Source organism: Ylistrum balloti, unplaced genomic scaffold (genome assembly GCF_031769215.1).
Source record: "Ylistrum balloti isolate Yb309-2 unplaced genomic scaffold, AGI_CSIRO_Ybal_v1 Utg369624, whole genome shotgun sequence".
Taxonomy (NCBI): Eukaryota; Metazoa; Mollusca; class Bivalvia; order Pectinida; family Pectinidae; genus Ylistrum; species Ylistrum balloti.
The window spans coordinates 1,010,695-1,027,353 of NW_026781893.1; the positions used below are offsets into that span (position 1 = coordinate 1,010,695).

Here is a 16,659-nt window from a genome sequence, read left to right on the forward strand (position 1 = left end):
CGTTTTACACAGTTGCAAATTCATCCCTAAGATTTACTCAGAAGGAGAAATAGATTTTTTACATAGATAAGTACCTTCAATACTAAGATGGTATTTCCATGAACGTATACTTAACATAACAAATGATTAACACCTTTTAATATGGATTTAGATATACACGTGGTAGAGACATGTCTTGTTCTTCTTGGATTCGTCAGTTAAGGGTTTAAATGTTGAAGCCTAGGGGCTGTCTGAGAAAAATTAAAAAGTGATCGGAAGAAATGTCAAAATCTATTTAGCCAGGTTCTCTAGAACCATAGTTGAAGTAATTTTGCAATGTTGATATTTCTGATAATTTTGGAAGAATTTCAAGTACAAATACTTGACATGCAGTTTACGAGTTAACTTCATGGCATCGTAAACCATTTCGGAAGCACCACCCCATTCCACACCAATGTCTTATTCTAGGGGGTTCATTCTATTCATGAACTGAATTTTTTGTAGAAGTTGAGCTTTTTTCCCAACCGACGCCTTAAAAGGACGTAATTTGGATCTACATTTACGACCTGGTAACATAGACACATATTACTCGGAAATTTAATTCATACCACACAAAGCATCATTGATTGACCATCATCGAAATGTAAAGCATTTTTATTATGTCATTTTAAATGTTATCACATCTGTGTTACGTCATGATCATATCAACTCATGTACACGAGATCACAAAATTAACAAGGTTATCATGATAGGGTCATATGAGGACGGGTGCCAAGAGGGGCATCGAGAGTCAAAGAGAAAGCAATATAGCACTATCTCAAAAGTGGCAATGAGAGCTGCAGATCTGCTGTTGTCTCTTCAGTGTTTCTGTGGTGGAAAGCACAAAGGAAAACCCTGTTTATGTAGGGGAGAGGAATTTCATTATACCTTCGTAACAATACAACGAGAAGGTCAATAAGGTTTTGGATGGGAATATTTATTTGTGCGAAACAGAGCGTTAAGAGCTGATGTGGTGATACATTTGAGTGAAGCTTTGATCATAGAATAAGAAAAGTGTCGCATGCTTGAAAAAAGTCTCCATAAACATGTTACGTCAGATGAGTACATCAAAGGTATGGCGGAAACTTCTCGGCTGTTACACATTGTCATCTGTGTCTGAAATCAGAACAATAACAGTTTAAAGGAAATCACAGTAAGACCTTCGTTTTATTCATTGCGCGTGTTTTATACACTTTAATTTACGTTTCTTTACTTTCCCGATATTCATAGTCAATTTCCAATGTACGGCTTGACAACTAAATTTACTCTGGAAATGCGTCTGAAATTTAGAGATGATAACATCACTTGACAGTTTTGAAAACAAGGCTTTTCATTTGTATACACGAACACGTGTTTTTCTTTTCGCAAAGATTTTATTGAATGAAAATCTTTGGTATTGGGCAACAGAGCCCATGTAAGTCCTCCTGATACCGTGATGGCGGAGAAACAATGTAGCGACACTGTACCAAAAAAACACAATGCGTTTTGGTATTTACCTTTGTTATGAACGTTTGATAGCTCAAATTTAGAAGCAGAATTATGAAAAACGTGACATTGATAGCCATTGTAAAACTGTCCAACAACAACCATGCATATATTGAAAACAACAGGCAAAGTTTTGGGTCATTCCGTCAGTCAATCCAGCAAAATACACGCACCGTCCTGATTACTTTTATGTCTGATAAGTTCCTATCTGCCATGCTAAGCTTCCGAAGCGGGATTTCTTTTTCCATTATAGCAATCCTACGCTGTGGGTGACCCTGTAACATTTTTTCAACCGCGACCGATTCGTGTAGGAAGCCATTCTTTTTCACTGATGTGGTGTGTTATGCGCATGCGTTGTTATATATGACGCGAAAGATACATATACAGAATACATTTATGGGCATCTTTCAGCGAAAACCATCACTCTGATTGTTCATAATGTGATACACTTGAGAATTATTTTATAACAATAAAAACAACAACGGAAAAATCAGTGTCCGGTGATGCCGTTTTAAGCACGTCTTCCAAATTACCCACGTAAAAGAAGTCAAATTATTCTTTTCTTAGCTTTGTAGATGTTTGGCAATATATCCACTTACAATTCATTTCATAAGCACGTCAACATTTGTGCAGTACCTTGTGTTTTTGCTTTACCATTATTACTATTATTATTTTTGCAAACTACTATGCGATATTGTATAAAAGATGCACATGCCAACAGGACTTATCAATACAATTTTAGAATGAGATACAGTAGAGCCTAAAATGAATTAAACTTCATCATACAGCTGATTTGTCCTTCTAGGACTAATGAGTGATGCCGTAGGGCGCAGCTGTTTGAAATTAGGAGGCGATTTAAAAAGGTAGTTGCTACATATAAGTGAATCACTGAAAAATGATATACGGCGTGTATATAGTGCACGTAATTATGTAGCATAGAAATCATTATAGAATAGTGAAACCTTTCATTTCGAGTGTGAAAACCTTGGCTGCAATGGCAAATGGTACAAAATGGCCGCTGACCGGTCATACAATTCACGGAGCGGAAAAATAATCCTATTCAAACGTCACCTTTTCCTCAACATCTCTGCAAATCTTCCACTCAAATACAGCATGAACAGTATTTACCAAAATGGCTTCCATATTTGATTTCGGAACAAAAAAACAAAAAAAAAAAAAAAAACACAAACAAAATACTTGGTCAAAATAATCTAAAGATTATTTCAGACAAGTTTGAAAAATCCCAGTGGTGTAAACTGTAGAAGATAAAAACGAGGAAATTATTCACAAGCAGATGGTGGACGGTGAAAGGCAACGGGCAAAACATGACGTGTAAAGGTCATCCTGATCATACGGTTTAGCTTGCTTAAAAAAAAGCACCGACACAATACCTAATGAAGTTTAGAATGTTTGTCTTTGCTATCCACACCACAAGACGTGGATCTGTTAAGGTTTACTTTACCTGCGGCCCTTACAACGGACGTGTTTCCTGTATTAATGATGGCATCAGGATGAGTCTGAGGCCCTTTGACACACACTCCTCTTAAGTATTGCATGTACCATGGCGGCCGTCCGTCATAGAATCCTCCAGGGGTGAGGCATTTTAGACCATAACCACACCTTCAACATTACATCACATTAAGTTAAGAGATAGCATGATTTTATATAACAAGAATATAAGCTTACAAGCAGAGGGCACGTGTAAATGTCCCCACAATTAGAGTCCCTTTATTTCCACTGATATTGAATGAAATGCTAAGTAAACACTTTAATTAAATGTTTCCGCGATTGTCTATTTTATCAAACTGACACAGACTTATTTAATGCCACTACCATATCGTTGATATTTCTTTAGAAAACAGGTGTCCCCAGAATGTCTTTGTGAAACCCATGTTCCCAAAATACGGTGAGACCAGACAAGGAGAGAGAAAACCTGATAAAGAATCAAGAATGTACACATTCAATGTTATTCGACCAAGAATCATAAATACTTATTGATTATTGTACCTGGGAGAAAAAGCCTCGCACAGCTGACCTTCCAGTCTTACGCAGGTGGGACAACAACCACACGGGATCTTGTCCAGTTCACAACTCTCCGGGGGATCACCGCATGTCACATTGTAACAAGGAGAACAGGGTAGCACCGGCTCTTCACATAATACCTCTACCGCTACCGCCAACACAAACACTACGCATGCGTGCAGAACGGTCTTCATCGTTTCTACAACACAGTATCTTCCGTGAATCCGTAAAGAAATGTTGAATTCTTAAGGACTGTTAAGTCTGAGACTAAATGTAAGACAGACGGTTTTGTGGTCATGCGGCCTGTATGTGGCGTTTTATAACGTATGTGCCCGAAGGAAATGACGTCAAGAGACAAGGGCGCGTGAATATTATCAAAGGTTATCAAATGCCTGTGTGGGTGTGACGTGACTATTTGGGTTTTCGTATCTCCGACTTAACGACTGGTCTCCCAGCACTTCGCATCAAAACAATCTTCGTAACTCTGTCGGTGACAGTACATATCTATGAATCCACGTGCATTTTTAACACAATGTCTGTAAAACAACAAAGAAAATACCGAAATATCAACAGAATCTTCAATCAAACTCCAAAATTCGATAAAAAAAAGAGTTAAGAAATGTCAACAAAAGAAATAATCAAATGTTTACCCATGGCCATATACAAGGAGAATAATTCCATGTGTTCCGGAAGAGTAAGCGTCTTCTGTTTCATCGAAGACATCCACTATGTATACCTTAGTCAATCCAAGTAAGTAATGTCAAGTTCTCAAATAAGATTAAGGAACACCAAACGCGCCCAGCTTTATATCACACGGGGAAGTAAGACGGCACCTCGATATTCATGGTACGTCAGACGTCCTTAGCAACATGTTTGAAATCAATACTCTTAAATATCGATAAATAACAAAAAAAACATCACTGTAAACCCCACCCACCCACATTGTTCTATATACATAAAAAATGAAAAAGTACAACGTGGGTTATCTAACGTCAAAAAGTGTGACGGTAATTAAATGAGATTACAGTAGGACCTTGTCTTATCGAGCTGATGTTTTGACTTGTGAACAGTCTGGAATGTTTTATCAGTGTTTTTTTATACCAGTCAGTAGGTGTAGGATCTTACCGAGAGAACTGACATTGTTTTACCGACAAATATTATCGTTCGTATTCCATTAGTTGTTTTACAGAAGACAGGTTGATGACCACATTTTGTTATATTCCGAGCTATTGAACGTGCTATTTCGCAATTTTGTTCCCTTTGTCTTTATTCTCTTCGATTTAGGCAATTGTTTTAGTGTTTTCCAAATAACATATGTTTCAAACTCTATAAACCACAACAAATACAGCATATATCATCTGTATTTTGGTTAGTCATCAAGGTAATGCATTGATCTTCATTTTCGTTAACATTTTGATGTAAAATAGCTTGCATAACTTTAACTTGTTATGCACGTGTTTTAGTTATCTTGTTTGTCTTCCGCATAATTAAAAATAATTCTTCAAGAATATAACTTTTTCTTTCATGTGATTGCATGCATAGTCTGGCTACGTAGATTACTGATAACAAAAGGCCAAACTTCGTTAATTCGAGATCATTACAAATACGTCAACACACCTACACTAATAGAAAATAAATCAAACTTTTCATAAATATCTCATATACAGTAAGGACACATAGTTCCCCGGGTATGATAAAACACAGGTTCGGTGTTAGTGTGTCATCGAAATGTGTCGAGTATGTTTCAAGTAGCAAGACTAAATATAGAAACACATTTAGAACCTAGGCTTACGTTCTTACGGTCACATCCACATGTCAACAAAGGAAGTGCCTGGATACGTACACCATACAATAACTAGGTCCGATGGGCAGCTATTTTGTTTTAGATTTATCTAAAAGTCTAGAGTCTTGGGGTATAATACCATGGCTGGTATTCTTTATTCCGTACCACTGAATTAGACAGTAAAAGACATCAGTGTAGTTCCCATTTACTTGTCACGGAGAAATATGTCAGCACTGAAGATAGATAAAGGTGGTCAAAACCAAAATTGAAACATATCCTAGGACATTCAAAATTATGGCACTGCTAATAACATGTCAGAATAATTGTTCATTATTTAGTACATGTAAAACTAGTGACGTTACATGTTCAAAAAGTTGTTCAACAGTAGAGATGTTCAATACGACACGGAAATTCTCTACACAGATGACTAAGGTCCACATTTTCTTTTTTATCACCACAGTCAGTATTTCATAAAAAAAAACCCATTAATGTTGAAATAGATTACTGTGCTATACAGAATATCAAATACATGTAGTATGATGTTACCTACTATGAATGGCACTACATAGGTAACTAAAATAAGCCTTTATAGACAAGTGACCTCTGTATAAAGGTAGCCTTTATAGACAGGTGACCTTTGTATATAGGTAGCCTTTATAGACAGGTGACCTTTGTATATAGGTAGCCTTTATAGACAGGTGACCTTTGTATATAGGTAGCCTTTATAGACAGGTGACCTTTGTATATAGGTAGCCTTTATAGACAGGTGACCTTTGTATATAGGTAGCCTTTATAGACAGGTGACCTTTGTATAAAGGTAGCCTTTATAGACAGGTGACCTCTGTATAAAGGTAGCCTTTATAGACAGGTGACCTCTGTATATAGGTAGCCTTTACAGACAGGTGACCTCTGTATAAAGGTAGCCTTTATAGACAGGTGACCTTTGTATATAGGTAGCCTTTATAGACAGGTGACCTTTGTATAAAGGTAGCCTTTATAGACAGGTGACCTCTGTATAAAGGTAGCCTTTAAAGACAAGTGACCTCTGTATAAAGGTAGCCTTTATAGACAGGTGACCTCTGTATATAGGTAGCCTTTATAGACAGGTGACCTCTGTATATAGGTAGCCTTTATAGACAGGTGACCTCTGTATAAAGGTAGCCTTTATAGACAGGTGACCTCTGTATATAGGTAGCCTTTATAGACAAGTGACCTCTGTATAAAGGTAGCCGTTATAGATAAGTGACCTCTGTACAAAGGTAGCCGTTATAGACAGGTGACCTCTGTTTAAAGGTTGCCGTTATAGACAGGTGACCTCTGTATAAAGGTAGCTTTTATGAACATGTGACCACTGTATAAAGGTAGCCTTTATAGACAGTTGACCTCTGTATAAAGGTAGACGTTATAGACAGGTGACCCCTGTATAAAGTTAGACGTTAAAGACAGATGACCTGTGTATAAAGGTAGCCTTTATGAACAGGTGACCACTGTATAAAGGTAGCCTTTATAGACAGTTGACCTCCGTATAAAGGTAGCCTTTATAGACATGTGACCTTTGTATAAAGGTAGGCTCTATAGATAGGTGACCTCTGTGTAAAGGTAGCCTTTATAGACAAGTGACCTCTGTATAAAGGAAGCATTTATAGACATGTGACCTTTGTATAAACGTAGGCTCTATAGACAGGTAACCTCTGTATAAAGTTAGCCGTTATAGACAAGTGACCTCTGTATAAAGGTAGCCTTTAAGACGGGTTTGATGTTCTAAGTGAGGTTTTCAAATCTATAATTCTTGTTCCCGAGCGACGCAAAGTGTCCCTCTCTTCGCTGATTAGTTTTGTTTTCATACGAAAGTGATTTTATAAAAGATCTCCCCTCAAACACTGACTAAGACCCTTTCACGTGCTTAACATTCACTGTGACATCTTGCTTTTTAATAACCAATGTTTTTGTTGACTATGCATTTTATCACGACCCCGGTTTTTAAGAGTTGGAGATTTATGAAGACTGTTTGAAAGTTTTACGGCCAAAACCACATTCTAATTTTATCAAAACGGGTCACAAAGACCTGGAGCAGTCGTCATATTTCACTTTCTGATATGCTGATGACGTCTTGTCTCTAAATAACAAGAAATCTATTGACCAGTTCCATCGTAAAAAACCCACCAGTGTTGGAAATCAAGGACAGGACAGACTCTTCTAAATCAGCCGCTCATCTTCCTTTTTATCTTTTCCTACAACGAAACCATCATGGACAGCTTTCCAGGAGTCTGTATTATAAGCGGTGTGGTTTCAATTTCCCTATGTGATTTCTTCCATTTTTTGATAGCAACCTCCCTGTGTCACCAACCTATAGTGTTTACACATCGTATGTGTAAACATTTTGATTCGATATTCAAGGGCCTGTGGAAACGATCTCATTGAGAAATGTTTTATTTTTGTGCGATATGAAGCTGAACATGTATGATGATTGTTAGTTTGGCTGCTGGTTCCGTTGTTGTACAACTTGTTAACATTTGAGAACGTGACATTACTTACTTTGGTTGACCAAGAAGAAGATGACTCTGCTAGAACACCGGATTTCATTCTCCTTGTGTTTTAAGGAATTTCCGTGTAAATCTTATTATTTATTGTACATATGTATGTATCCCTGTGTAATTTTATTTTAGATATTTTCTGTGTTCTTCAGTATTCCTGATGGTTTTGCTTTTTTTTAAACCCCATTCTTATGTTGAAAATATTTGTAGGCATGACAGTACACCCTTGGTCGTCTTTCCTATTGACTATCACTTTGTTTTGATTGCAAGGGGTAAATGACCCCCCCAACAGCCGGGGTCACAGGAGGACAACGGGTCACATGAGGGTGGTAGTTTGGGGGAATACTTCTATTTGTTGAATATGGGTAAACATACATTTCAAAGATAAGTCTGTTGAAACTTGATTCTAGAAACAATTATATCCAAAAACGCTGAAAAATATGTAGTAATCCTATCGACAGAACGAAATCCATTTAGAACGGTCTCTGTATGACGAACAAAGTATGTTATTCGATAGTGAGTAGAGTCTGGACACATTAACTACCTTCCTATCGTGTTCAACCAGCTATGTACATACTAGATCTTGTAATATGTGTATTCTTTAATCACTTTTACAGGCAGTGATCTTCATCTTTTCCACTATAGATAAAAGGCAATAAATGTCATCTGAATATGATTTTTCTTATAACTAATTAAGTAAGTATGTTCATTGATGTTTAGGGAAATATACCTATTGTATGATCCTGATCAGGCATATACCTTTAAATGTGTTTATTGTCACACCTGTAACATAACCTGTAGATTTAAACTGATCAATACAATATGACATTTAAATGAAATAATATTAGTGTCGGCAATGCAATGTGATATTAGTTAGCGTTATAGAGATTCAGGTGAGGTGGCAAAGTTCCCCAAGGCCAGTCACCGGTATACAACCTACAGAACATGTATCAACAGTTTATTCACTGTTATGAATGCCTTTGTCACCTAAATAGTTTTGATTTCAACATAGATAGATATTGTGTGTCTGATTTACCTACCTACAACGCTATACAAAAGAACGGTTCTTTGGAAGGCATACGTTCATGTACTTGAAGTGACGTTAGCGATAAACTTATTCGTACTTTTCGTGGAATTTCGGCTAAACACCGGAAGTAGAGGGGGCGTGTAGTCGTGGCCGGCAGGTCGTTACACCAAAATCTCTCGGATATGAACCCTTTTCTTTTGTCCCCATCTGTTAACACTCAACAAGATGTCGAACCCACAATAAAGCTCATGGGTTCAGCTATATGTAATTAACTAATTAAGGATCGATCCCGTTTCCTCTATAAATAAGAAAAAAATTGACGATTTTCTGTTACATCAATCAACTGAAATCTGACTAGCGGTGGCTATTCCAAGGTGAGAACTTGATTCATTGCACATTGTAAAAGTGGTCCCATTTTCTCAATCGAGAATTTATTCCACTTTGCAGATTTCTTTTATTTTTGTATTTTAATTTCTTAAGTGAAATTTAATATGCTCTCAAGTCAAGTATCAAACACTTGGTTATCAAGAAGTTTCTTTTATATTTTATTTTTGAAAACTACAGGTAAAAATAGGCCAAGGAGGATACCTATTATATCCCTTGTTATCAGTTTCTTTGTCCGGGAAAAACAGTCGATCACTTTACAAAAAAAAAATTAAATAAAAAAAAAGATCTATATTCAACCGTTTTTCCATAACTAGAACTATTTATGAGCAGGATCCGCACTCGATTGAGGTCACGGTCAGAAAGAATTTAGCTAAAAATAGTTTTCTAATCCAGAACCTGAAAAATATCCATAATGATCATTGTACTCAACATTCCTTGGTGAACACAATACTTTTGATAATTTTGAATGACGGTTGCTTTCAATTTTAAAATCATTTTATAGTGTATTATTTGATAAACAGTTCACAGGTATAATCGGATGTATGGATTACTAGCTCGTATTTATAATTAGGATTACGACCTACACCTTAATCACAACACAGCGACTCAACCAGAGCCTCGGGAGGCCAATATACAATCAGCGTTTAATGTACTTAAAGCAACAAATACCAGAATTTTGTCATTGTGTATTGAAAGTATATAGTTTGGCAGTTGTGTGTTTATAGTTGGTAGAACCAAATAGGTCACAGTTTCCGGATACTGGCGTACATGACCATTCCATGTGTGGGATGCGGCTTTATATGAACAAAACCTTAACTAATGGCTTGTAGAGTTCAGAGGATTCATCCGTCCGATGTGTCAATATAGAGGTGGACAGCGGTCATTGGATGAACCATTACAATACATTATACCAAGTTAGTATAATTATATATATATATATCATTTAAACTTTATAACGTTGATAAAAGTTGATATACATATTTTTTTATTAACACTCTCCTATACAGATTACTGAAACTAAAATTGTCCTAACCTCCTATACAGATTACTGAAACTAAAATTGTCCTAACCTCCTATACAGATTACTGAAAATAAAATTATCCTAACCTCCTATACAGATTACTGAAACTAAAATTGTCCTAACCTCCTATACAGATTACTGAAAATAAAATTGTCCTAACCTCCTATACAGATTACTGAAACTAAAATTGTCCTAACCTCCTATACAGATTACTGAAACTAAAATTGTCCTAACCTCCTATACAGATTACTGAAAATAAAATTATCCTAACCTCCAATACAGATTACTGAAACTAAAATTGTCCTAACCTCCTATACAGATTACTGAAACTAAAATTGTCCTAACCTCCTATACAGATTACTGAAACTAAAATTGTCCTAACACTCTCGTATACGGATTACTGAAACTAAGATTATCTTAATACTCTCACATACGGATTACTGAAACTGAAATTGTCCGAACACTCTCGTATACGGATAACTGAAAAAGAAATTGTCCGAACACTCTCGTACAGACACCCGAAACTAAACCTTCCTAACACTCTCGTACAATGTATACTAATTACACAAACTATAATTGTCTTAAGATTTCGTATACGATCACAGAAACTAAGCTTTCTTAGAACTCTCGGTACATCTGTCTTAGATATCGAGCGATATCTGTGCGAGTCTAAGATAAAAAATAAGTCAAGAATCGTGAACAATATAATTTTAAAAAATGTATGAGGTGTCTTTACGTCATACTACACTGCTTGTATGTGTGATTCGTTTTCTTCCACGGTTTATAAAAAACATTGAAATGAAGAACTAAACTAATCTTGGTGTCACGTGATCTCAACATAGTTGTATATCGTTGTGTCAAAGATGTAACCAGTCTACAGAATATAAGTGATTACGCCTCATAATTCCTATTACCCAGGGTTCCCAGCTAACACTGGCGCGTAAAAATGGCGGGGCCTGTCATGCTTAACACGATTATGGTAGATTATCGTTAACCTACACTTGTTGGTAATCCGGATAAATATGTGACACGTAACGGATCACAATCAGAAAAAAAATCGATTACGAGGCTATTGTATCGTGATTACAAACATATATACAGGAATCAGAAGTTCATCCGGGGAATCACGTGGTCCTTTGGTGATTCTTCCTGAGAACAACTTGGTCCAGCAGAAATTCCTCCTGAAAACCACGTGATCCAACAGTACTCCATACCGAGAACCACGTGACATAGTTGTATTTCATCCTTGAGAACCATGTGGTCCAGCAGTAATTCATCATGGGAACCATTGTTCATTGAAATATATTTAAAGGACTTCAGAAAAACATTTATATATCGTTATTATGAAGATATAAAACTTCTATACATTAAATAAGTATCATAATTTTTTTTGTATACACGTCAAATTTGGTGTCGGATCACGCACTTCTTATAAGGGAAATAGTTTTAATTCAAACTATCCTAATTGTGAGCAGGGCTTATAGTAGTCGCTAAGAAAACCAGATTGAAAAATAAAACTTAACATTTTTGAAAAAAAAAGTTATGTAATTTGGATATGTTTCGACTCATAATGAGTTAAGTTGCTTCTTTTCGTCCACATCAAGTTTTTGCAAACTTATTGGTCTCCCCGATATATAAACAAAAAGTCTTAAATAATATGCACGTTTCCATCAAGGTCTACCTCGCACAGCCGTGAAAAACAAATATCTTCAGTTATAACAAAAAAGTCGTTGTTGATGTCACTCTCGTGACGGAAGGAGGCCGATGAATGTCGATGAGTTAAAGCACTGAAATGCACTGAAGTTTTGTTGTAACAAATAGTTGACGGTACATATAGCATTATATATAGTCGTAATGCTCGCTTGCTGATTAAGAATAAAGCATTCATGACGTTAAGACAAATGCATGTATAAAACATGTCCATTCTTCGACTAACTAGTTAGTCGTTTGGTAAGTACAGCACTCCACTAAACATTTACTCTCATAATGTTTTGTACTTATATTCCAAATAATATGGTACGGCAAAGGCATTCGGAGCGAGCGAAGTATTATCTCTTTTTTATTATTAATGTAAACAAATGTAATTAAATATTTTGCGGTGATATCTATTTAATAACACGTTTAAAGATACTAATCGCTTATTCTCGTTCAACCAGACGTTTTTCATCTGCACACGCCAATACCTATAAGGTGATCAAGCGTCTGGATGAACGAGACTATTTGTTACTATTTCCGTCATGTTGCTATCTGCCATTGGTGCAAATAGTTACTAGGACTTCCACTTCAATGTCACAACTTTATGACTGATAATATGGATGACTTTTTTCATTTATTTTTCTTCCCAAGTATTTTTTATTGCTTGCTTTGCATGTTTCGCTCGTTCTAAGATATAAGTTGAAAAAATATTTGTCTTACTTTGCTTATGACAAGTAAAGACTTTTTGCTTTTATGTCCACAGAATGCCACAAGTGCACAACCGGAAGTTGGCGATGATGGCCGACAGTAGTATCTTTAACAAAAACTCAAGATACATGGCGACCAATCGTATGACAGAGGGAAGCAAAAGACGGATTCGCGCCTTCAACTTCGTTGAAAACAAACTAACACGAATTAAACTAAACTTTTTCGATCGCCATGCGGAGATTGACTTGAGGCGCCGGGAACGCGAACGTCAGACAATAATGGACAGTCTGAAACGCACTCTGGCTTACAAGCTGGTGGTGGAAAAGCACAACGTAACGAACGCTGTCGACTATCAAAAGGCGCTCGATGATGATTACTCCAGCACAGCGCTCCGACATGACGTCAAACACATGATGCAATACATGGAACCAGATAAAGTGCGAGAGAGGAAGGCAAAAGCTCTGATCAATGAAAACCGTCGGCGATACACCAACATCATACAGAGAAACAAAAACTCTTTGGATCTTATCTGTCCACCAAAACGTACTTCCAGATATCTGTTTGATGAGGACGCGCTCAAGAAAAATGAAGACGATGAGGAGAACTCAAGAGCACCGTCTACAGCGGAACCAAGCGGCGCGGGTAGCATTTTCGCGCGACGTTTGCCTTTGAAACCTTTGCTTCCTACGAAAAAGCATACCATTACGCGCTCTTTCCTTTTAGAGAATGCACAGAAGTCAATGGACGTTATGGACACTAACCCATCACCATCCAAACACGCTTACGACCTTCCCCCTGTACAACTTCACAAAAAGTTCCCTCCAGCAATTGCTGTTCAGGCATAAGGAGGTTCCGATTCAACAACTGTGTGACATGTCTAAATATAAGGTTTATGTCATCCTCTTGGACATATTGTCTTAGTTTGAGTATGCTCTTTTCCGTTTCACCAATGGTCAGGGATGAACTCCTGTTAGAAGATTGAATTATGGAATCAAGCCTCGTTTTCGTATATTTCGTTTGTAGAGGGTTGATTAACGTACATCTATGGAATAGATGATGACAGGAAACAATGACATCTTTGAAATTTTTGTTACCTTCTTTAGTCCAAAACGGAAGCACAGATTTTATGACAATAGACAAATAAAGAAGTTGTCTTTACAGATTTAAATCGACATCCTTGTACAAAATTATAGCTTCCTTTGTTAAAAAGATTGGAGTATAAAGGAACCAGGTCGAGGAAAATAATATTGATGTGATCTGCTGAAGAGGAAACAAGCCTTGTTGTGCATGGTGCTCTTTTGTAACTTAAACACAGAGAATCAGGCTATATATGACGTCATTTTGCCATAGTTGTAGCCATGTGCATAATATCATTAAGAAAACACAGTATAACGTACCAGTGTCCATTTTTGTAGAATTCATTAATGTTCACTTACAATGTGCTGTTTATTGGTTGGGAGCAAGTGGTTAGTGATTGGGTGTTTAAGTGGTTTGGTGGTTAACTTCGTATGTTAATCAGTGGTGGGATGTTTGGTGTTAGACTTCGTAATTTAGTCAGTGGTGGGATGTTTGGTGTGAGTGAGGACTGTTTTAGTATTATCTTTGTGAATGGTCTGTTTTACGTTCTGATGTCAAAAAGTCAGTGTTTTGATCAAATAATCGATATTAATACATCTACTTTCATTGAATACGCCATTTTCTGCAGCTTGGTGTAATTTGTGTAAATCATTTCCAATCGCGTATCCATTGCAGTTGTATCGAAAGGCATTGATGACGGTAATTACAATTGGTCACGCTTATTGTGACGTTATAATGCTCTTGGCGGCCGTTCCACATTTCGGATGCTCCCAATACTAGATTTACTCAACCGTATAAGATGACTTTATTCGCTCTATGGTTTGAGCTGGACATCTCATACATATAGCACAAAACAATGTTGTTAATTAAGTATGAAAGTATTTTCTGAAATATCAACGAGTTTCATCGAATTCGCCAAAAGGTCACTTGCGATTATATCGACTATAATTGTATTAAAACTCTTTGTTTGAATATGTATATGTATATATCTATGTTCTGTTAAAATTCATATTCCAGATTTAAAAAAAATAAAACAAACAAACATATTAGAAAATTGTGTTTTGTTTTTAACTCTCCCTTGTCGTATCAGAAACACCTAATAAGTTTATAGACGTAAGTACATATTTCTCTCGTTGATAACTGTATGATATCATGAATACTAACAAACAGTAAAGTATAATCAATAAGAATGGAGTCCTTATAGACAGAGAAACACAATAGTACCACGCGTCTAATCCAGAGGTTCAAGGGTATCCGTTTAAAATGTTTAGTTGAAAGAAAGAAATTATTGAAATAAAAATAATACTGTCCCCTTTAATCACTTTATCTTAAGGTGGGATGTCCAGCTAATCATCATTAGACACTGTACATTTCATGCATTCTAGATAACGCCGTAGAACTATACACTATGATAAATTTATATGAGAATAAATGACAGGAAACACATGAATTTTGACACATATAACAATAAAACGGAGTGTGGAGGGAATGAATAAGATCAAAACCTCAATATTGACAGAAGCTGCTGTTTTTTTTTCTCAAATAACATTATTTATATTGTTATGAACAAAATAACAAAATTTTGCGGGGCTGGTTTCCGTTAGAATAATAATCCTCTTTTTTTTCTAACAATCAAAATAGAAAACATCAGTGAGATCAAATATTGCAATAAACGTTTTAAACACAAATATGTTGATCATATACCAAACGGATTACATTTTAGTCAGTTAGTAGTTTAGTCATTGAATTAATCTTTCCCTACAGCTAGACCATTGGCTATTAACATTGTCAGTGGAAAGTGAAAAGTGCTCTCCTTCGCTGGAGGTGCAACAATGACCCGTGGGAAACTGCCTTAATAGGACGTTAGGTAACATGAAACTAAAGAAAGAACTAGAAAGCATTGAGTTGAACAACATTGAGCTACATGTATACAGACCTATGAATGATTTATAAACCAGATCTTCACTAGACCATTGGTTAAATTTGGACTAGAGATTTAAACTTAATCATTGTATTAGCTGGCGCCAACTTTGGATCTTTCTTGATTTTGTTCCAAAAAAGTGGTCTTAGTAATTGTTTATGTCACTCGGGGAATTGTAGGGCGCGAGACATTATCAGGAACGCTTAAAGGGCGACAACTGCTGGAAGCATAACACGATTTGATGACTTGCTACGTCAGATCATTGGAAAGGTGTTCTCATAACATTTCATTACAATTACTATCACTTACAGCAGAAATCAACAACCAAAACCGAAAAATCGTATTTTCATTTATTTGAATTGGTACCAAATACTGCAGTCTACGACACATAATACCGGGAAATCCTAGCGCTATAGGACCGGTTAATTAGGCATATAGGTAATGTCCTAAGTGTAGCAGATACATTCAGTTCTTATCCACCAAAAATTAGGACCAGACACGGTGAAAATAAAACTGTTTACCGATCGCAATGTTATTGCCTGGAAACCAAATTTATAATAGAATACTGCTTTAACGATGTTTCCGCGCATTATTTGTAAGTCCGAACACAATGTTTTCTAACGATGTATATTCACATTTCGTTCGAAGGTAAAAACATTCCATTTCAACAACCTAATCAAAACCGGATCTTCATTCCCTACAATGTTCTCCGTAAAACCGGATCTTCATTCCCTAAAATACTCTCCGTAAAATTGGATCTCCATTCCCTAAAATACTCTCCGTAAAACCGGATCTTCATTCCCTAAAATACTCTCCGTAAAACCGGATCTTCATTCCCTAAAATACACTCTGTAAATCCGGATCTTCATTCCCTACAATACACTCTGTATATCCGGAGCTTCATCCCCTACAATACTCTCCGTAAAACCGGATCTTAATTCCCTAAAATACTCTCCGTAAAATTGGATCTTCAGTCCCTAA

The 16,659-nt window shown here is 36.4% G+C and overlaps 2 protein-coding genes across 2 annotated transcripts; one reads left to right on the top strand and one right to left on the bottom strand.

Annotated features, from left to right (window-relative positions):
- Positions 1 to 1,114: 1,114 nt before the first annotated feature.
- LOC132550684 (insulin-like growth factor-binding protein 5) lies at positions 1,115 to 3,719 on the bottom strand. The gene is made up of 3 exons (XM_060214779.1): positions 3,511 to 3,719; positions 2,966 to 3,123; positions 1,115 to 1,134 (listed from the first exon to the last, which is right to left on the bottom strand). Exons 1-3 carry the CDS (start codon positions 3,717 to 3,719, stop codon positions 1,115 to 1,117), a joined length of 387 nt encoding a protein of 128 aa, XP_060070762.1.
- A 9,017-nt stretch (positions 3,720 to 12,736) lies between these two features.
- On the top strand, positions 12,737 to 13,525 carry LOC132550695 (uncharacterized). Its single transcript, XM_060214790.1, has one exon. It carries the CDS (start codon positions 12,737 to 12,739, stop codon positions 13,523 to 13,525), a length of 789 nt encoding a protein of 262 aa, XP_060070773.1.
- The last annotated feature ends 3,134 nt before the right edge of the window (positions 13,526 to 16,659 follow it).